The sequence below is a fragment of the Macaca thibetana genome, chromosome 4 (genome assembly GCF_024542745.1).
Source record: "Macaca thibetana thibetana isolate TM-01 chromosome 4, ASM2454274v1, whole genome shotgun sequence".
NCBI lineage: Eukaryota > Metazoa > Chordata > Mammalia > Primates > Cercopithecidae > Macaca > Macaca thibetana.
This window is the reverse complement of record NC_065581.1, coordinates 144,037,818-144,061,520: the sequence shown is the minus strand read 5'-3', so window position 1 is coordinate 144,061,520 and position 23,703 is coordinate 144,037,818. Positions and strand designations below refer to the sequence as shown.

Here is a 23,703-nt window from a genome sequence, read left to right as displayed (position 1 = left end):
CACTCCAGCCTGGGTGACAGAGTGAGACTTTGTCTAAAAAAAAAAAAGTCTAAAAAGGGAAAAAAACTAACTGTGATTTCAATCTTTAATATTTTAATTCAAAGTGCCCATGTAACATCCAGATAGAGACACTAAATAAGGTGAGTGCATGTGCGTGGAATTCAGGAAAGGGATGTGGTCTCAAATATTCCAGTCATCATTTATATATAAATATATAATATTTGAAACCGTGAAAGTAAATAGTTTCCTCCCAAGAGAGCAGGTAGACTAAGGTGAGAAAAGAGCCAAGGGCAAAATCTTTATGAGTACAAACATACAAAGAAAAAGAAAGAGATTTTCAAGTGACCAAGAAAAACTTACTAGAGAATGAGGAACTCTAAGCAAGAATGTTACCATGACGAAGAGTGAAAGCAAATGCTGTAGAAGTAGGACAAGAAAGAGGAGATGCTGATACATGGGAAGGTCATGGGGCAGAAGAAATAAAAGCCTTATTTCCATGGTTGAAAAGTGAATATAAGGTAAAGAATGGGACCTGGGGGTATAGAGACTACTTAGAATAGAAGAGCTCTTCTCTAATGGGAAGCAGAGAAGTAAGACACATAATGAAGCAAAGAACTTGCTCAATTACACACGAGAAAGTTAGAGGATGCAGGGAAAAGTGTCAGTAAAAAGTGAGACACAATAATAATCTTCTGGTTCTTAAAACACACACAAACACACACACAAACACACACACAAGCAATGTTCTGGTTCTTAAAAGACACACACACACACACAGAAGATAAAAGAATCAAGACACCAATATAAAACAAAACATCTCTTCTTTGCAGGCTAAGAAAAGGAAATACTGATTAGGGCACATAAATATATATTTGCATACAAAGAAGCAAGACATTTAGAGAATTCATATCTGGAAAGCTCCATTTTTCTTAATGCAAGAGTAAGCAAGGGCTCCTCCTCCTGAGAGAGAATCGGGCAGGAGCAAAGCAGAGGGTTCGATGAGAATGACAAGGGCTTGTAATAGCTCTTATGGAACCCTGAAGAAAGAACATCTAGGAGGATTCCAAAGCAACAGAGAGAGAGCAACTGAAGTCAGAAAATATATATTTACTATCAAGCCATGTCATATACTCTCTGCTTAATTTCCTGAGTACCAGAAAAGATACAGAATTGAATGGACCTAAAGTTGGGCAACTGCAGGCAGAAAACTCTGAAAGAGAAATGCGCAAGAATTCTTTTAAAAACATGGCAACAACAACAACAACAATAAAAATGCAGTGAGGCACCCTGAGGTCTTTAGTAGATAGGGAAGAGAGCAAAACCATGAAGGGCTGAGAGAATAATGGGGGGAAAGGAGCTAAATATTACATTTTGATATCAAGAAATTAGAAAAATCTAAGTTTGTAAATGAGATAACATATGAACTTATATGTCTTTTTCCTTCTCTTGAAGAACAAATTATAACTTCTACACTTTCTCCTCCCCTACTAAACACTAGCTTGTGAAACCCATTAATTATTGGTCTATCTCCATCCCCCTTGCTTTGAGTTAGATAAAGAAATTCACGCAAGAACGAAGAAAAGTATAAGATATCATCATACTCTCAAAAGAGCTTACTATATGCTTAAGGAAACAACATAAAAACAACAGAACAATAAAAGCTATCAGGTTCACATGGCAAATTGTGTGACATAAGCAACAGCAAGAAAAATTCAGAATAGGCAGGGGGGCCTTGAAATTTACAATACAGTTTCTGCCAGGAGCAAGGGCTCAGGCCTGTAATCCCAGTACTTTGGGAGGCCGAGGTGGTTGGATCACAAGGTCAGGAGTTCAAGAGCAGCTTGGCCGGCACAGTGAAACTCCATCTCTACTAAAAATACAAAAAATTAGTCAGGTATGGTGGCAGGCACCTGTACTCCCAGCAACTTGGGAGGCTGAGGCAGGAGAGTCGCTTGAACCCGGGAGGCAGAGGTTGCAGTGAGCCGAGATCATGCCACTGCACTCCAGCCTGGATGACACAGCGAGACTCTGTCTAAAAAAATTAATTAATAAAATACAATTTCTTCTTTCATGATAAATAAGATATCTATTAGTGTAGGGAATTATGGATGGGACAGTAGAAGTAAAAATAATGTTGTATAGGCATTGGTATGCAAAAAAGACTAAGAGAAGATTCATTTTAGTCAATAACTAGAGAAGAGATCGTATAGAGAAATCGGGGCCAGATTACGAAGCATTCGGGACATTTTAGCTCAGACAGAGAATAAGCAAAGAAGGATCACGGGGTAACACGGAGTGTTCAAAAATAATAACAACATTTTATGGAAGTTTTTCTCCCATTAAAGTGCATATGTGCCTGATTAGATGACTGATACATTACTGTAGGGGAAAGAATGGACTGTATATTATTGCAATATAACAGATTAGGTTATATACCCTACTATGAATTGAAGAACTGCATCTAATAAGAATCAGTATGGTTGTATATTAATTTCAAATATAGATCTGTTATAGAAAATAATGATTATAGTGTATCTTATAAATGTGTAAAATATATTTTCCAAAGTCATTAATAAAAGTGACCTCATTTACCATACTAACAATCATTAAAAAATAAAAGTTACTAATAAACTCTATTTACTAATAAAATTTACCATTTTTAAAAGTATGTAATAGAGGAAATAATACTTACTGCAATGCTTTGAATGTCCCAAAGTTTCCTCAGCTTTCCTAGTCTTACACAGTTCAAAGTACTGAACACACTGCTGAATGGCTGTAGTTATCTGATGAAATAATAAGTTATTAATTCCAGAACTTCGCAGCCCTCAAGTCCAAGACTTAAAAGAAATTTGTCAAAGCTGTAAAAATGCTTTGGAGAAATATTTGAGAAAAATATTTAGTACAGTACCTTTCTAGCTATTAAAGCTCAGCCTCCTCAATTACATTTTAACTATGGCATCACTCTGGTGAACACTGTGAAAATATTTGTGGACCAACAAATACAATAATGTTATAATGCTGGTGTCATTGGACAATGTTGGTGTCATTGGACAGAAATAAATATATACTTTATATTTTATAGTGAAAGATGCAAAAACTCTGTGGCCATGACCATAACTTTAGAAACTATCTTGTCCAGTTCCTTTGCCTTAGAATCTTTTCCTCCTACCCAGCCAGCAAAATATCAAGTGGATCAAGTCTTTATTTCCATCTCAAATACCAGAATTGCTAAAAGTTGATAAAGAAAAATCTCATAAGTCAAAGAAAAGAGTCACAATAAAAAAATGATCTCCAACCCCTACTGTACCCAGTGATTCTCCTATTAGTCTCCATTCTAACTCCTCCTCTCATTCTCCACAAGCAGAGGCTTCAAACCTTCTCCCCTTTCCTCAGCACCTGCCTACCCATCGATGGCCTCTTATCCTAATTCCCAAAAAAAATAAAAGTCACCAGTGATATACGGTGTGATAATTGTTAAGTCTGGTAACAAGGCAGTTGTTGGGGACCTTGACAAGATCAGTTTCAGAGGAGTTTGGTGAATAAAGCCAGACTATACCAAATAAAGGAATAGGAAGCGAAAAAGTAAAGGCAGTTAGCATAATTTTTATTTTCAGGAAAGACAGCAAGGAAAATTTTTAAAACAGACCAACAACTGTATCTTAGAGTCAAGATTAAACTCTTTTTCAGGTTAGAAGGATATGGTTATGCTTAAATGTTACTGGGGGAAGCCAACAGAGAGGAAGAGTTTGACTATATAGGAGAGAAAGGGGAGAGTTGATAGAAAACAAATATATACAAGAGGAAGAAGCAGATGGAATCCAAGTGGAAGGAAGGATTAATTAAGCTTTAGATAGGAAAGAAAATGAAGGTTTGAAAAGAAGCAAGTTCATAATTGCAGCATCAAGGAATCAATGGATTTTCCCATCTCGTTCATTTTTATGCCCTCAGTTGTATGCAGAAAAGAGGTAACGTGGCAGGACTTCTATCTTTAGAAAAGGCCTCCTTACAAGGTGGGATTTTGATAGCATCTAGGAACTTGGATTTCAGGAGGGCTGTCATCATTCTGAGAACTGAGAATTGCTGACAATGTTTACACAGATAATGTGGTTTATGAGGAATACCTGCTTTCCCTCTAGGAGTCTTGGACCCTGGTATGTACGAGGCAGAGGGTTTCTATGTGATCAGCAGCCCTTCCTCAAAAACAAAAACCAGGCACTGAGTGTCTTTTTTTTTTTTTTTTTTTTTTTTTATACTTTAAGTTCTAGGGTACATGTGCATAACATGCAGGTTTGTTATATATGTATACTTGTGCCATGTTGGTGTGCTGCACCCATCAACTCATCAGCACCCATCAACTCGTCATTTACATCAGGTATAACTCCCAATGCAATCCCTCCCCCCTCCCCGCTCCCCGTGATAGGCCCCGGTGTGTGATGTTCCCCTTCCCCAGTCCAAGTGATCTCATTGTTCAGTTCCCACCTATGAGTGAGAACATGTGGTGTTTGGTTTTCTGTTCTTGCGATAGTTTGCTGAGAATGATGGTTTCCAGCTGCATCCATGTCCCTACAAAGGATATGAACTCATCCTTTTTTATGGCTGCATAGTATTCCATGGTGTATATGCAGGCACTGAGTTTCTAATGAGCTTCCCTGGTATATAACATTTCACATAAGTTGCCACAATTCAATGCTGAAAGCATTAAGCACGTCTTATGTGATTCTAGTGGGGAAAAGACTCTTGGAAGCGATTTCATATCTTCCATACTTCACTCAATGAACTTTTTCCTCTTTGCTGATTGTTCTTGGTATCCTTTCATTGTTATAAATGATAACTGAAAGCATAACTATATGCTGAATCCTATGACTCCTCCTAGCAAATCATTAAACCTGAGGGTTGTCTTGGGGACCCCTCCCCCTCCCATATCTACGAGTCTTTTCTAAATCAAACGTCAGGGATCCAGACCCATGCCTCCTAGAAATCTGCATTTCAAATATGACTAAATCTAACAAATCTAAAAATCATCTTTTCCAGCAAATGTGTGCCTCACACTGTGTTACTTATCTCAGTGAATGACATTAATCATCAATTGTCTGAGGCCTCAATCACAACCCCCTCATTCAAAAGTCCTCTAAATCCTACATTCTAAATAAAGTATTTTGAGTCCACCCATTTATCCCAATTCTGTCTTATCCTTCTTCCATGGTTCCATCATCTTTTGCTTGGATTATTATACAATGTATTAAACATCTTTTTGCTTCAATACTTCTCCCCTATCTCTACCTAGAACCTTCGACCCATTTTCTAACAGAAAACAAAATGAAACAGAAGTGGATTAAAATAACAACTGACACTTTAGGAAACTCTTGACATGAAAAATTTATAAAATAATACACTTAAGAGAAGCTCTAAAGAATTAGAAGACAAAAGAACAAACAATAGACAGCTTCTTTAACTGAAAACTCAAAACACTGTCTCCAAAATAATCTCTCTCAGACACTTTCGTTCATTCAAGGCTTTAGAAATCTACCCTCCTTGCAACCATTCCTACTCAGCTTTATCTTCACTATCCACTTACTTACACTCCCTTCTTTTCCTTCTACTCTTTCCCTTATATTTTCTTAAACATGCTATCTTTATTTGAGAAAAGGCAGCAATCACAGGAAAGAAAAGGAATAATCTCAGGACACAAACAATCATATTACATGACATCCCTTTAAACCACAGGAGCAGAAAGCAGATCTATAGTATGTGAATTTAAATACTAGTCTAAAGAGTCAAGGTGAGAGTATAATGAATGATTTTTCTAACCCCTGTGAAAATAGACACAGATTTGCTATAAAATTCAGGGTTGTATTTGATACTTATTGCCCTATACTATCAAATATATACCAGCCAGTTCATTTAATTGTTAACCCCTAAGACAGAGATTTTTTAAAAGGTTAAGTACAATAAGACAGGAAAAACCAAGGGAGAATTTAAATGACCAAGCCGTCAAGTCATTTTTTAAAATGACTTTCAGAGAACAGTAAAAATGGCATTAAATAAAGCTGTTTCAGAAACCATTCCTTTAGGGGTTGACTGAATCAAGATTCAAATTGTTACAAATTAAAGGTTAAATATTTACGCTGACAGCCAAAACTTTTAACCAGTTCATGTCTTTGAGATGCTATAGGAACAAAGATTATCTTAACTTTTTCAGGGATATCTATAAAAAACCAACAGCATATACAAAAATTGATAGCTTAATGCCACCTACTGAAAATGTCATAAACATAAGATAGAATAGAACCACACAAATACAGTAGCCACCAACCACATGCCTATTTAAATTTAAATTAATAAAAACTAAATAAAATTAAAAATAGAGTTTCCCATTTACTCTAGTCTCATTTCAAGTTTTCAGCAGTCATATGTGGCTCATGGTTACCATATTGTACAATGCAGATATGTCATCATTGCAGAAAACGACATCAGAGAGCACTGATGAGAAGCTAGAGGAAATGTATCAGCAGATCATCATGCTAAACAGGCTGCTATGAGTAAAGTTCTTACACAAGAATCTCTTATAGAACAGAAACACAAATTGATGGAGTGGTCTGCAATTTCCATCACAGATGCACAAAATTTGACCCTTGATTCTGAAAATACAACGGGAATAAACAGATCCTGTATCATTTTCCCCATTGTTTATTTTCAAAAGTGGGGCCAAGTTTACTTTAAAACAATAAATATAATATGAATAATATTTTGATACTTTGTAAATTTAGGAAAGCTTTTTAGAGCAAAGGAGGTTGAAGTTGAAATGTCAAACAAGTTTGATACACTATATACATAAAATAAAATATTTGACTAGGTTGATAAAATATTAAGATGATTTATAATGACATAATTCCATTTGCAGGTTAAAAGTTAAGGTATAGTTAACTTTTCAAATAAGAAACCAATTTTAAGAATTAATCTGTAAAAAACCTTATTTGAAATACTTTCACTGGAGCCTCTGTGATAGCAACAGTGATTTATTATCTGTAGATAAACCATGGGGAAAAATCATCCTGTTCTTTATTTTTCCTTTCTGTATTCTAGCAAGATCAGTCTATGCTCATAAAGCAAAAACAAAGTTTTATTTAAAATGGGAATAAGAGAAGAATGAAATATGGAGAAAGAATTATTTAAATTCAATTTCTCTAAAAATTTTTAAGTATATTTTACCTTTACAAATAAATTCTTACCCTATTATTCAATATCCCTCTCTTCTTCTGCTGCTCAATTCTCTTGATTCTCAAACACAAAACAATTATTGTTCTCCTTCCTTCATTTTATGCTCTACTGCACTCAACCAAAAATCACAATTCCAGAATCTTTTCTTCATGTGACTTCTAAATCAAGATTCTGCCTAACTACATAACGATGTTTATTGACCCAAAGCTATATCAGTATAACATTCGAATATCTTAATAAATTTTGTGTTTTTCATTTTGTCAATTATTTATTAGACGTGCTGATTTCTTTTTAATTCTTTCAGTATCCTTACATATTGTTCTACTAGTAGTAACAAATGTAGATGATTTTGGTAATATATTTTAGAGTATTAAGTCTACATTTGGTATAACTCAAACCAATTATTGAAAATGCAAAAGTATTTATCATTATGAGTTTTGCCATGTAATTTTCACTGAAAAACATGGGTCTATATTATAGAAGTAATGGCTTTATTAATACTTGATCTGAATCAAACTACATGCTACTGCTTAAAAATATGGCTTCTCTCAAACCAGCTTGTTATTTATAGAAGCCAATTTACTATATACATAAAACATATTTTCTAATTGCTATCCTGACTGCATTCATTTTAAGTCTCTATTGTTATCACTTTATGTTCCACAGGATAGTAGTTTAAGATCACATAAAAGGCGAATTGCTTCATTATCCAATATTAATTATCACCATGCAACTTTGCATATTCAAGTTATTACATCATATATATTTTGGTAGTATTATTTCTCAACATAAAAAAGGAATTACAGACTTACCAGAGACTTATATTTCTTTTCAAGAAGTCTTAATACTGTAGTTCTGCTATAATGTGCATGCTAAAATTAAAAGGAAATGATATTTAATACTCAAGCTGTGCCACTCAAAATCTATTTTTCCTGCATTATCTTCAATGACAACATCATAAATCACACAATAGCTTAGGTTTAAACCATTATAGTCAATGACAGGTGTTTATGTGTGTATTGGATTAGGAGGATAGCAATCACAAGAATGCAAATCGTATCAAAAAACTTGCAGATCATTTAGTGACCGACCAGTAGAAGAACATTCTATCCATCAATTGTGTCCAATTTCCACACTAAACTATTTTAAAATCACCACCAAAAAAGTATACATATGACAGAATCCAAAAAAAGATACACAGTGGGGAAAAGAAAAAAAAAAAAAAAAGCACAACTCTTATACTGAAGAGGATACTGTATGGTCTACATGTGCAGAAATCTGCCAACACTGAAATGCTCTAAAGTGACAGTACCCTAATCATTTTCTGCCAACCATAATTAAAAATGATTCAAAGTGTCAAAAGAGCTTTAAATCTCTCCTTGGAGCAAAATATAGATGTAATTAAAACATATAAATGTATAGCATTGTACAAAGCCAGGGAAAACTATAAATATTTTTTAGCTAGATTATATAAGATATCATTAGTGTTCAAAATATAGTTTCTTCATTTCACTTAGGAATAAAAATATTGGCCGGGCACGGTGGCTCACACCTGTAATCCCAGCACTTTGAGAGGACGAGGTGGGCGAATCACGAGGTCAGGAGTTCAAGCATGGTCTCAAACTGGCCAATATGGTGAAACCCTGTCTCTACTAAAAATATAAAAATTAGCCAGGCATGGTGGCACGCACCTGTAGTCCCAGCTACTCAGGAGGCTGAGGCAGAAGAATCGCTTGAACCCAGGAAGAAGAGGTTGCAGTGAACCGAGATTGCGCCACTGCACTCCAGCCTGGGTGACAGAGAGAGACTCCGTCTCAAAAAAAAAGAATAAATTTTTGACAAACCTAACAAAAACAAGCAATGGGGAAAGGATTTCCTATTTAATAAACGGTGTTGGGAAAACTTAACTCAAGATGGATTAAAGACTTAAACATAAGATCTAAAACCATGAAAACCCTAGAAGAAAATCTAGGGAATACCATTCAGGACATAGGCATGGGCAAGGACTTCATGACTAAAACACCAAAAGCAATGGCAACAAAAGCCAAAATTGATAAATGGGACCTGATTAAACTAAAGAGCTTCTGCATAGCAAAACAAACTATCATCAGAGTGAACAGGCAACCTACAGAATGGGAGAAAATTTTTGTAATCTATTCATCTGACAAAGGGCTAATATCCAGAATCTACTAAGAACTTAAACAGATTAAGAAGAAGAAAACAAATAACCCCATCAAAAAGTGGGCAAAGGATATGAACAGACACTTCTCAAAAGAACACACTTATGTAGCCAACAAACTTATGACAAAATGCTCATTATCACTGGTCATTGGAGAAATACAAATCAAAACTGCAATGAGATCCCATCTTACATCAGTTAGAATGGCGATCATTAAAAAGTCAGGAAACAACAGATGCTGGAAAGGATGTGGAGAAATGGGAACATTTTTACACTGTTGGTGGCAGTGTAAATTAGTTCAACCATTGTGGAAGACAGTGTGGCAATTCCTCAAGGATCTAGAACTAGAAATACCATTTGGCCCAGCAATCCCATTACTGGGTATATACCCAAAGGATTATAAATCATTCTACTATAAAGACACATGCACACATACGTTTATTTCAGCACTGTTCACAATAGCATAGACTTGGAACCAACCCAAATGCCCATCAGTGATAGACTGGATAAAGAAAATGTGGCACATATACACCATGGAATACTATGCATCCATAAAAAAGGATGAGTTTGCAGGGAAATAGATGATGCTGGAAACCATTATTCTCAGCAAACTATCAGAAGAACAGAAAACCAAACACAGCATGTTCTCACTCATAATTGGGAGTTGAGCAATGAGAACACATGGACACAGGAGGGGAACATCACACACCAGGGCCTGTCGGGGGGTGGGGTGCTACAGGAGGAATAGCATTAGGAGAAATACCTAATATAGATAACGGGTTGATGGGTGCAGCAAACCACCATGGCACATGTATACCTATGCAACAAACCTGCATGTTCTGCACATGTACCCTAGAACTCAAAGTATAATAAAAAAAAACTTTTTAAAGAATAAAAATATTAAACAGAATAATACAAGTCAAAATTTTTTCAGAATTCTAGGGAATAGAGGATTTTTGTATTGTTTTTCTTTTTTTTGCTTTTTAAATAGAGATGGGGTTTTGCTATGTTGGCCAAGCTGGTCTTAAACTCCCAACCTCAAGTGATCTACCCACCTCGGCCTCCCAAAGTGAGGGATTACAGATGTGACCCACCACGCCCAGCTGGGAATAGAGTTTTTAATTAAACATTGATTAAATTGTGTTTTGGTTAACTGAAGGTTAATCAAAACCTTGTGTTTTAAACCTTGTAGCTTAAAATGTTTTCAAAAACTATTAATCCTTTTTTCAAATTTAATAAGAGAAATAAGTTGACATAGTATTAAACTATTTTTAATATTGAACATGTTCTGAAAATAAATCCTCATAGTATATCTCTTAGACCAGGGTCAGTAAACTACAGCCCTCAGATCAAATTCTGCCTAGACCCAATTTTGCAAAAAAAATTCACTTTAACCGTCAAGTCCATTCATTTGCCTATTATGTATAGATGCTCTGGAGCTACAACAATTGGGTTGAACAGCTGCAATAGGGACTGTACAGCCCACAAAGTCAAAAATATTTATGGTCTGGCTCTTTACATAAAAAATTTGGCAACTCCTGCCTTAGATGCAAAAATTATAGGAGGATGTGACGAATTTTCATGTATACTAGAACACATTTCAGAATGTGATTTTTAAATAAATTTGTACCCCATTCTCTTAAGAATCAACTCCTAGGCCGGGCGAGGTGGCTCACGCCTGTAATCCCAGCACTTCGGGAGGCCGAGGCAGGCGGATCACCTGAGGTCAGAAGTTCGAGACCAGCCTGGCCAGCATGGTGAAACCCTGCCTCTACCAAAAATATAAAACTTAGCCGAGCGGGATGGCAGGCACCTGTAAAACGAGCTACTCGGCCGGGCGCGGTGGCTCACGCCTGTAATCCCAGCACTTTGGGAGGCCGAGACGGGCGGATCACGAGGTCAGGAGATCAAGACCATCCTGGCTAACACGGTGAAACCCCGTCTCTACTAAAAATACAAAAAAAAAATTAGCCGGGCGTGGTGGCGGGCGCCTGTAGTCCCAGCTACTCGGGAGGCTGAGACAGGAGAATGGCGGGAACCCGGGAGGCGGAGCTTGCAGTGAGCTGAGATCCGGCCATAGCACTCCAGCCTGAGCGACAGAGCGAGACTCCGTCTCAAAAAAAAAAAAAAAAAAAAAAAAAAAAAAAAAGAATCAACTCCTAGCAATAAGAAAGTCAAATGAAAAAAAAAGTTAATTACAAAGTTAGTAAAATATGACTGATTTTGTTAAAAAAAAAAGATGACCTAAACAGATAAATATAAAAGTATATACAACATATCTACATGAAACAAAATCTTAACAGTTGTTATCCCTGCATTGTATAATTAGAAAATTTTAATTTTATTTAAGTTTTTACATATTTTGCATATTTTCTCAAATAACGGTATAATTTGATAATCAAGAAAAAAAACTTTAAGTGTTAGATGTGAGGAACAAAGGGTTCATTTTAAATTAATTTAATTTAATTGAGTAAACATTAATCACATACTAGATAGGCCAGGTAAGGGTTAACCACTGAAGACAGAATTGTGTTCTGGTTAATCGGGCATTTATCATACAACTTAGTAAAAGGCACAAAGCACCATCACTAGATAACATCCAAATTGTGCTGAAGTGTAAATGAATGCCCCAGCCCCTCTCTTCTCAAGTGCAAGAAATACAGTACCTAGGTGCCCAGTACAGAATGAGAGAAAACGATGTGAGCACAAAAGTCAGTCCTGTTGCTACTACTGACAAACACAGACGTCTCTTATTCGACAGAGGTTGAGGGAGGTAACAGTATAAAGATCTCTCTACTCTTAATATTAGTGTCAGTGCCAGCTTCGTAAGAAATTGCCAGGTTCAGACACTAAACACATTCCCCAAACTTCAGATTCAGGAGGGAGGCAAATGAAAAAATACTTTCAGAAATATCTCCTAAGCCCGAAAAAAATACGTACTGAATCCTTATGTTATACCACATCTGCTTAAAATTTTTGAAGCTTTTACACTAAAGAAAAAATAGATTTTGAATAAGTCATTCAGCTTAAATAGATTCAAATGAAATACCACTTAAAATCCTATTCTGGCTCTGCCACTTAACAGGTAAAAAATCTTGGGCAAGTTAACTTCTCCATATCTCAGTTACTGCATCTGAAAAAATGGGGGGTATTAATACCACCAACCTCATAAATTTTTATAATAAATGAGTTAACACATGTAAAACCGATTAGAACTCTTAGTACACAGTAACTATTCAAACATTAGCTATTTATTAAAATGATATAGCAATGCACTAAAAGGTATAAAACTATTCTATTTTTCCTTACCATCCACTTTTTGAACCACACAGCCTTGGTATCAACTAATGCAAAAAAGTAGATCGGATCCAAAATCTTTTGTGAGACAACATGGCTTTGATCATGTTTAACTGTTAACAAGGACAAAGTACTCTCCACAATTTCTTCCATATACCTTACGGTTTGGGAAAAAAGAAATGCAATTACTTATATAGTACTGGTGGTAGACTTTATATTTATGGAATTGAGTAAACATTAATCACATACTAGATAGTGGGCTCACCACCGGTGACAGAATTGTGTTCTGGTTAATTGGGCATTTATCATGCAACTTAGTAAAAGGCACGAAGCACCATCGCTAGATAACATCCAAACTGTATAAAGTAGCATATAATCTTCAGAAACATTTTCTCTATTTCAGTAAATGACATAGGAAGGATTCATACTCAATGTTTCTGCTTTAACAACGGGTTCTTTTTACTTCAACACTGGATCTGCAAATTTAACTTTCCTTTTTAGACTCATAGATTCTCTTACAACTTAGAATAAATTTTGGAGCTGAAAGGAAAAAGTTTAAAGAATATTTAAGGAACTTGTCCAAAATGTAATAGTAAAGACCAATAAGAACCTAACGCAGATCTTCAGATCACTGATACGTTAAAAAAAAAAAACTAATGCTACATTTTCTTTTTGCCTTGTGATAAATGATGTAAAGTGGTACTTGTGATTCACATAGCTAAGTATAAAACACGACAAGCTTAAGAAAAATAAAAATAAAAATTTTATTAATCCCTTCCCAATCGTGTCAGTCCATTAAGACTGTCTTTACTCTTTCTGTCTGAAAGGTATATGGGGCGGTAACACTGCTAAGTTCTATGCTGGAATACATTGGGAGGGGACTTACTTCTCTGGATGACGAATCCAGAAAGATGGAGCTTCTTTCTGATATTCATTTAGAAGACGAACCTACAAAGCAGTGCACAATAGTTCTCAAAAAATTAGCACCCTCAAATATAAAACTAAATAAATAAAAATGAAAGCTTATTCTAGTAAATGGATACCTTTTTAAGTAAACGAGTCATATTAGGATTAGTTATATCTACACCAGCTGAAAGAGTAGGAATATGATTTTCCCTAGAAAGAAAGTATGACTCCAAATACTTAGCTGAAAAAAAAGGGAAAACATAAAAAAATTACATCATTCATTTACAGTGCTTTCTGAAAAAAGTTATTTCCTATCCATTCTTAAGTACATGCAAATGACAAAAACATTTTTAAGTGTTTTCATAAACATACCTAAGCTTGTATAAACTTCCTTGGTCATATGTAATGGAGAAAGCGAAAATGTCTGTGCACAGAATTTTAAAATCCGGTCCTACAGAAATGAGACAGAAAATTTGCATCTAAGATCTTACAAGAATAGAATAGAAATGAAACATTTTTCACACAGTAAAAACCCAGAAAATAAAATAAATACAAACAAGCCATTCAGAAACCAGAGTCAGAATGTACTTATTTAAAAAGGGCACACTCTTGTGTCAGCAAAAATTAAAACTGACCAAAACTAATATGTGAATCTAATAACAGAAAGATATTACTGCACAATCTGGTCATAGTAGATATTGACATGGTGAGGAGGGGTAAGGTGAGGTTTCACAGAGGAACTATATAAAGGTGTCAAACAAAGGAACAGAGTAGGCAGCACCAAATTTTTTTTAACACCCTGTATTTCCAAATCCAAAATTCATCATTTTTAATTGCTTACATGGGTAGCTTCAGTAATTAAAGATTTAGAATTATTCCTAATAATTTTGCCTATTCCCAAGAAAATTACTCTATGTTTAAATTTTTACATTATTAAAACTCAAAATAGAAACCAGTAGAAGGTAAATAAGTTAAAAGTGGCAACAGATGTAGTTAGCACAATGCCTGGCACTAAGACTTACTTTAAAATGATAGCTATTATTATCCTTTTAATTATACCTACTTTAATATCATGATGAGATTAATCCTAATAGTGAAATTTGACTTTCAATTAAATAAAAACATAAAATTGCCTTAAATAGTCTAATCTGGGGGGAGAAATTAATAACTCCGTTGATATCAGTTTAGATAATCCACTTACAAGAAGAAATAGTTCCCCCAAGTTACTAAAGGTATCTTCTTATAGCCCCAAGAAATTCCTACTGAACAAAGGATATTAAACACTTTGGGAAGTCTATTTTTATAGTTGCAGCAACTGATAGGTATCTGTCACACTTTTCAACCCTATAGGCTTCACTCAGTTGCATGTAAGAGTCCTTTAGAGGAGGAGATGAAGAAATAGAATTGAACTCAAAACGAATTTGGATCAAGCACAAATTTAAAATGAAAAAAACTCCATGCCTTGTTTTCTACTTCAAAATGACTAATTTTATTGGCATCTCTCCTCTATAATAATTGCTTCCAATTTTATTAGCATAAGTAATAAAACTGAACCTTGCTGCATAACAATTTTAAATGGCTACAATTTGCTATTTTATAAAGTTATTTCATAATTTGTAAAATAAAGGAAACCTACTAGGCTACTATTCTATATTTATTAAGTAAAAGAAAAAATAAAGGGAAATTTACAATTGCATCTGTCATTAGAGAGCTTGAAATGTTAAAGATAACCCTGAGATACATTTTTTTCACCTTGAAGTTCTTGGATCATTGAGTGGTTCCAGAAGTCTACAATACCCTCTGGTGTTAACAAGGTTGAACTGCATCCAAGTATTAGGTAAACACCTTCTTCCCCTTCCAACAATTACAAACAGAGATTCCCACACCACTTCTGTTTACCAGTATAACCATATCTTCATTAACGGTAGACTGATTTGAAATAGACAAATATATTGGGATACCTTATATTTTTTTACAAATATTTATTTATTGTCTGCGTTATCTACTGAAATCTAAGTTCTCTGAGGGCAAAGATTTTGTGTCCTGTCCCTGGTGTGTTCCCAGTGTCTAAAGGAGAATGATACACACTGTAGATACTCAATACATATTTGCTGAACAAAGAGCAAAATGTAACCCTTCTTCTCATGCCTTATATTCTATGCCACACATCATATCGATTTTAAAGCCAAAACTATCTTCACTGATAAATCAATTAGGAAGAAAAGATCCTCTAAAAGGAAATCCAATTTGTGTTTAAAATGTAATTCTTGGATAATCAGGGGTTTTTTTCCTTCATTTTCATCATAGACACTATCTGCAGAATTACTGCACTTGTTCATGTAAAGCTTACTTTTCATCATACAATAACTGTTCCTAAAAAGTAACTTTATGCAAATCAAATTTTAAATAAAATCATATCTGACTTCATAATTTTACAATTTTAGAAACTTTCTATATTTGTGTTATGATTCACCTCAAATTATTTTCTAAAATCTCAGCATTAGTTTTCTTGCTTCTCTCTTTAAGCAGTTAAGCAATCTCTAAGTAAACACTTAAATACATGAGGAAAATGTTTATAAGTCCTTTTGACCATAATTCACCATTTTTAGTTCAAACTTTCATATACCATGAATCCTTTTAAAATATTTTTTCTTTTTTTTTAATTTGAGAGTATCATAAAACAGCATTATTCAAAAGCAATGACACAGCCAGGCGTGGTGGCTCAAGTCCGTAATCCCAGCACTTTGGGAGGCCGAGGCTGGAGGATCACTTGAGCCCAGGAATTCAAGACCAGCCTGGGCAATGTGGCGAGGCCCCATCTCTACAAAAAATACAAAAATTTGCCAGGCATGGTAGTGCATGCCTATAATCCCCAGCTACCTGGGAGACTGAGGTGGGAAGTCACTTGAGTTTGGGAGGTTGAGGCTGAAGTGAGCTGTGATCATGCCACTGCACTCTAGCCTGAGTGACAGAGCAAGACCCTGTCTCAAAAAGCAAAACAAAAATGAAATAAAATACTAGGATATTCCTTTACGAGACAAAATGCACAAGGTAGCAGTGTATTATGTGGCAATGAAGTATGACCATATTTTGAATCTAATCATAAAATTTTCTTAAGAAAAATTTTGACAATTAGAAAGCTGAAACTGAAGTTCCATAAACGTGTGAGTTACTATTAAAGAAAACTATTGGCCAGGCATGGTGGCTCATGCCTGTAATCCCAGCACTTTGGGAGGCCAAGGTGGGTGGATCACCTGAGGTCAGGAGTTCGAGAACAGCCTGGCCAACATGGTCAAACAGCATCTTTGCTAAAAATACAAAAATTAGCCGGGCGTGGTGGTGGCATGCCTGTAATCCCAGCTACTTAGGAGGCTGAAGCAGGAGAATCACTTGAACCTGGGAGGCAGAGGTTGAAGTGAGCTGAGGCAGCGCCATTGCACTCCAGCCTGGGCAAAAAGAATGAAACTTGGTCTCAAAAAAAAAAAAAAAAGAAAAGAAAATTGTCATAACTATCATATTCTACTTATTTCTAGAATGGTGGGAAAACATATTATTTTTAATATTTCTATAACCATTTTCTTACACTAAACACAGGATCAGGATCTGAAAGAGACACTGTCAGTTTTTCACAGAGAGTAGTCCAATTTTCACAGTTCAGGACATCAGATGGAGGAGCGGAACATAATGTTTGCAAGGCTTCGTATCTCACCTACAATTTTTTAAAAGATTTTATTAACACTCAGTCACTAAAATAACACCACTTTTCCAAAACAATATTTAACAAGCTACTAAAAGGCAAAGTCTAGATAATTTATAAAGAGTGATTTATTAGATGCCTTTATATTAAAAAGCTCTTGAGAAATCATTTTTTAAACTAAGTGCTAAGCAGAGAAAAAAACAGTTGCTGTTTGTGTAAAGCAAAAATTAAAATACTAAATGTAGTAGGAGATTTTAAGTATCATGTCTAAGTGGAACGGGAGGAAGAATAGTAGTTGAATCAGAATCACCAACGTTTTCCAGTGACCTTGTCCTACAGGCTTTCCCTGTTCTAGGTCGTTCCTACAGTTTGAGGGCTTTAATTTCAAAATGCTGCCCAGATATGCCCCTGGCAAAGCATTTCCATTCTAGGATATATGCACGATTCTCACAAAACAATCAGTTTGAACTTGTGCTATACCGTATTTTCTGGCCTTCTGACTACTTAGGTAGAAAAAAAAAGGAAGTCACTCAGTAGTGGGATGCAAAATCTAATTTATGTATTTTCATAGAAAGCTTACTTCTTAATCAGTCTTCTCAAAATGCAATCAGAATTCACTCAAAACAGTATGACCCAAGGGAAAGTAGGAGAGAATAGTTCCACTCCAATGAAGAATGGAACAAAGCTTTTCTCCCACTCAATATCCAAGTAGTGAATAATAACACACTAATTCCAGCCTCATCCTCAAAATTTGGTCATTTCCCAACTGAAACAACTAAAGCCTAGTCATTAAAAAGGTGAGGCCTAGAAGACAGGAGCCAAAACCTCAGCAAATCAGACACTCTGAAGCAGGGCGCAACTTTTAGACAAAAAAGACAAAGAGTATACATATATTTGAAACTGTCTATATATTCATACGAAAGAACTCCTCAATATAACTTTATTTGTGATAGGTAGTAAGGAAAATATTGAGAGTTTTTAAAATTAGTAATTCATTTACAATGTTAAGTCATTTTTCCATTTCAGGAAATTTTTAGGAAAAAATCCCATTTAGAATTTACTACTTGCAGAAGCAAAATGAAGGTTTCTGAACAAGTGTAGATTTCCAAACCATCCATTTAAATTGAAGGCAACAGGATTTTTATCATAAAAAATTCAAAACTCATTTCCAATATTTTTTGAGATGTTATTATTAGTATGAACCCAGAAAATAAATCATAATGCAAAATGCTGAGAAGAAAAAAATTATTCTTCTCTATGATTTTTCAGAAAATGTCAGTAGGAGTAAATCACAACTATTCATTCAGTTTATATTTAATAGGTTGAGAAAAATAATTTTAAAAATTGAGACCAAATGGCAAGATAGGCATACCAATACATAAAAGGCTTAGATTAAAAAAAAAAAAAAATTCCCATCGTATTTTCTATTTCATGCTGACTTTCAAATGAAATAAGTCTTCATAAACAGTGATTTGTACACTCTCTTAAAATATAAACAGACACAATTCAATATAATTGCTTCTCTCAAAAATCCTTTTTCTGGCCAGGCACAGTGGCTCACATTTATAATCCCAGCATTCTGGGAGGCCAAGAGGTGGATCACTTGAGGACAGTATTTCCAGATCTTCCCAAGTAATGTGGCAAAATCCCATCTGTACCAAAAATACAAAATTTCTCCAGGTGCAATGGCGTGCATCTGTAGTCACAGCTACTTAGAAGGCTGAAGTGGGAAAATCACCTGAGCCTGGGGAGGTACAGGCTGCAGTGATTCATGATTGCACCACTGTGCTTCAGCCTGGGTGACAGAGTAAGATCCTATCTTAAATATATATATATATATATAATTTTTCTAAAAAATAAACAAATGGGTCAAAATTGCTCAGATATTTAGGGGAGGCATGGGTAGATGCTGGTCAAAGGATACAAAATTTCAGTTAGGAGAAGTAAATTCAAGAGATCTACCGTGTAACATGATGACATGATGACTATGTTAACAACAATGTTTTATTCTTGAAAACTGCTAAGAGAGTAGATTTTAAATGTTCTCACCACAAAAAAATGATAAGTATGTGAGGCAATGCATGTTAGAGCAGCTCAACTTAGCCATTCCTCAGTGTATACATATTTCAAAACATGTTATACAAGACGAATATACATAATTTTTATTTGACCATTAAAAATAATTATTTTTAAAAGATGTTCACATTTTCTGAAAGTAGAAAAAGAATTAAAAATCTTTTTTCTTAAGAAATGACTACAATGTTACATATAAAACAACAATGAAAGAACAGTTTGGGGGACAACTGCCTATAACTTTATCCCTTTGAAATTGATGCTAAAGATAAAAATTTCCTCTTCCAAACCACGACAATTCTCTAAGGAAAGCCTCCCTTACTCTGTGACTTTTCATTTGGACTTGAAAATTTACCATGGATATTGGTCTAGGATTGCCCATAATCATAAAGGCTTTAGCCTCAAGGGAAACTACCTGGTTGCTACTGATTGTAATCTCATATATGGTAAATATATGCTATCTGCATGAAACTTAACAGCTATCCTTGAAACTTACCTCTTTAGGTTGCCCAGGATCCAATTGGTCTAAAATCAATTGTAATTTTCCTTGACAAAATTTGTAACTCTGTAACACAATTGACAGGACATTCATTTATTTAAAAGGCTTTTAGAAATATTGCTATAAGTTATTTTTTCAATATAATTCCAAGCACAAAACATAATTCAGACAAGAGAAGGAGATGATCTATTTTGATTTGGCAGCAACTTAGAATTTTTCTTCCCAAGACTTTTAAATGGGAACTGAATGTCGCAGTAGAATAGTGTACCTTCACGTATATGAAAACTATTATTTGCAAGCAATTAAAACATATATAACATTATAAGACTCAAAAGACACAAAGCCAAAATGTTGCATACTCAGAAATGTGAGATGAATGAAACAGATAAACAAAACAAACAAGTAAAAAAAAGCTACCAATAGTACCACAGACACAGCTACAGTGCTGTTTGGACTGTTTTGTTCTATTTCTTTCCTATACTTTTCCCTAGCCTTTCTCCTTACTTCTTTGGTGAAAAAAATCCTGAAGTAAAAACTTCCATCTATAAAAAAGTTTGTAGTAGATTATAGGATACTTTGGAGAAACAAAAGGTATTTTTTCCAACAAAGGCAATTTAAACATACATAATATCTAAAACATCATCTAAAAATAAAAAGTATAATAGTAGGCCAGGCACGGTGGCTCACACCCGTAATCCCAGCACTTTGGGAAGCCAAGGTGGGCGAATCGTGAAGTCAAGAGATTGAGACCATCCTGGCCAACCTGGTAAAACCCTGTCTCTACTAAAAATACAAAAATTACCTGGGCATGGTGGCACACGCCTGTAGTGAGCCAAAATTGTGCCACTGCACTCCAGCCTGGCAACTGAATGAGACTCTGTCTCAAAAAAAAAAAAAAAAGTAAGGAAACAACAGATGCTGGCAATAAACTTTCAATAAACTATCTCTTCTCACTGCACTCTGCAACTTGCCTTGAATTCCTTCCTGCACAAAATCTGAGAACTCTCTTGGGTTCTGGGTCAAGACCACTTTTCCCGTAACAAAGCAATTCTCCTGCCTCAGTCCCCCGTCACTGGGAATACAGGCACACAATGCCATGCCAAGCTAAGGTGGGTGGGTGGGTGGGTGTGTGTGTGTGTGTGTGTGTGTGTGTAGAGACCTTGTCTCTATGTTGCCCAGACTGGTCTCAAGCAATCCTCCTGCCTTGTTCTCCAAAGGTGCTGGGATTACAGGGATGAACCACAATGCCTGCCTGGCCTTTATTATTTTTTTTTTTTCCTTGAGATGGCGTCTCACTCTGTCGCCCAGGTTGGAGTGCAGTCGCGCAATCTCAGCTCACTGCAACCTCCGCCTCCCGGGTTCAAGCAATTCTCCTGCCTCAGCCTCCCAAGTAGCTGGAACTACAGGTGCGTGTGCCACCACGCCCGACTGATTTTTGTATTTTTAGTAGAGACGGGGTTTCACCATGTTGGCCAGGATGGTCTCGATCTGTTGACCTCGGCCTCCCAAAGTGCTGGGATTACAGGAGTGAGCCACCGCGCCTGGCAATAATTAAAATCTTATCAGGTGAGGGTAGCCAGACATTGAGGAACTTCTGAAGTACAGGTTGGGATGTAGCTAATCCTATTGCTCTGAGTGATGTTGCCAAAAAAGAGATCGGTGTCTTGCCATTTCTCAGTAGTTGTATAAAATCCTCAAAGGCAGAATTCTTCACCAAAAAGAGCATTATAGAGCTTTGAAGATTTTAATAGAGGCCAGAAAACAGTTGCTGAACTCAAGATATTCTGATTAAGATTTGAATAGCATAAAATAAATTAGGATAATTGAAAGGACATACTCTGAATGACAGGAGAAAGGCCATGTACCCAATAAGGAAAAAAACCTACTCAACAAAATTCTTACTGGAAGAATCCAAAGCTTAGCAACATAGAGCTCAAGTTGTTCCCAGGAAAGACAGAATCGATTTCTTTGCCTTTTCCAGCTTCTAGAGGCCACCCTCATTCCTTGGCTTATGGCCTACTTCCATCTTCAAAAACAGCAATCACATCACTACAACCTCTGTCAGTCTTAACAGCGCCTACTCTGACTCTGATCCTCCTGGGTTTCCCTTACACAGACCCTTGTGATGAGATGGATCCCACCTGGATAACTCAGGATCATCCTACAATCTGAAGGTCCTTAACTTAATCACATCAGCAAAGTCCCTTTTGTCATGTCATGTGACATGTTCACAAGTTCTAGGGATTAGGACATGGACATCTTTGAGAGGACCATTATTCTACGTACGACAGGTACCAAAGGATGGGTTTCAAAGAGAAGTTGCTTGGAAAACAAAGGAAGAGTGAATACTTTAAACATGTTTGTGTCAGGCAAGAGTAATAGGTGACTATTATCCTAAACTCACCTTCTGCGTAAAGGTACACACCCTGGGGGGAAGTTCCCTTGGAAGGTTATAAAATAGCTGCACGCTATAAAACAGCACAATGCCTGTGCTATACTATACTAATTACTACGGAGGAAGAGAAAGACAGAAAAACTGCAAGAGGAAAGGATATGAATTCTGAAAGCTTAATGTGTATCAGAGGTGATCCTCTAATTTCCCAAGCAGTTAGAAATGGCACAGAGATGATCAGTTTGAAATCATATAGGACCACAGCTGAGAAATTTTTATATTTGAGTGTGTCTCTGAATTGTGTCCATTTCAGCATTCCCTTTAAGAGACGTCACCAATAAAAGCTAACCTGTATAAAGCAGTGTCTGTGTGCCAGGCACTGCTCTAACACAAGACATACATTAACTCAGTTAATCTTCTCAACAACCCTATATGGTAAGTAGTATTTTCATCCCCATTTACAAATGGGAAACACTACAGCACAAAGAAGTTAAGAAATTTGTCCAAGGCCACACAGCTAGTAAGTGGTGGAACCACAACTTATACCCAAGCAGTCTCCAGGTAGCTGGGAAAAGAATAAAGAGAACCGACTTTGCAGGGAGAGAGGCCAGTTTTAAACTCAAAGTCCCCCTTCACTAGCTATTCAAGTTTGGGTAAATTATTTAACTATTATTATAAGCCTCGCTTTTTTCTGTAGAATGGACTAGTAATACCTATAGTGAATATAAAGCTAAGTACAGGGACCAGTATACGGCAGGTATTATTATTAGAGCTGGTATTATTATTTCTATCTTTCTGGCATTATCTTACAGAGACTTGTTCCAGGTTTAATCACAATATCAAATCTTTTCATAGTAATGCTTGCAACTATGGTAACAACTACTGCCTCCCCTTTGTTCTTCAATATCCTCACACTTACACTAACAGTCTCCTGTTTTTCAATAATGGGTCAAAACTCCAAATATAATCAGGCTGCAATTTTTTAAGTAATAACAATGAATTAAAGCCCATTCTATTCACAAAACACAAGTATTTCACTAATATCAAAACAGTTAACATCAGCATTGTTTACAATGTTATTCATAGGAAAATTCAGATCTTTTTTTTCACTCCACAGCAAGAAACAACAATTTTGAAGGCATGAATAAGATTGTCAATATTTATTGGAATGAATGACTAATATAATTTTAGAGATATTTTCAATTCTGAATATATTCAGCCTCTCTTTGGTCAGCTATATGAAAGAGAGTCTCATTTCACCATAAGCAAAACTATACCCAATATCTCCTAGAACTGGACATACTGAAAGAGCTTTCAGGACAGTTCTGGCACTCTTAGGCTTCTTCCCAAAAGTCCAGGAATACCATGCCTTCTTGATGGGCAGAGTTCGCTTTCAACCCAATTAGTGCCTTCTAACACAAAGTCGTATTTATAGGGTAGAC

General features: G+C 35.7%; 1 protein-coding gene across 4 annotated transcripts in view; it reads right to left on the bottom strand.

The window, feature by feature from the left end:
• TBC1D32 (TBC1 domain family member 32) overlaps window positions 1-23,703 on the bottom strand; it is a 223,988-nt gene that overhangs the window by 185,010 nt on the left and 15,275 nt on the right. For all 4 annotated transcript variants that reach the window (XM_050788740.1, XM_050788739.1, XM_050788738.1 and 1 more), the window contains 8 exons: window positions 19,867-19,935; window positions 17,184-17,309; window positions 13,973-14,051; window positions 13,738-13,841; window positions 13,581-13,642; window positions 12,707-12,851; window positions 8,031-8,090; window positions 2,693-2,783 (listed from right to left, as the gene is read on the bottom strand). In XM_050788740.1, coding sequence (XP_050644697.1) covers window positions 2,693-2,783; window positions 8,031-8,090; window positions 12,707-12,851; window positions 13,581-13,642; window positions 13,738-13,841; window positions 13,973-14,051; window positions 17,184-17,309; window positions 19,867-19,935 — 736 coding nt within the window. The remainder of the gene's footprint in view (window positions 1-2,692; window positions 2,784-8,030; window positions 8,091-12,706; window positions 12,852-13,580; window positions 13,643-13,737; window positions 13,842-13,972; window positions 14,052-17,183; window positions 17,310-19,866; window positions 19,936-23,703) is intronic.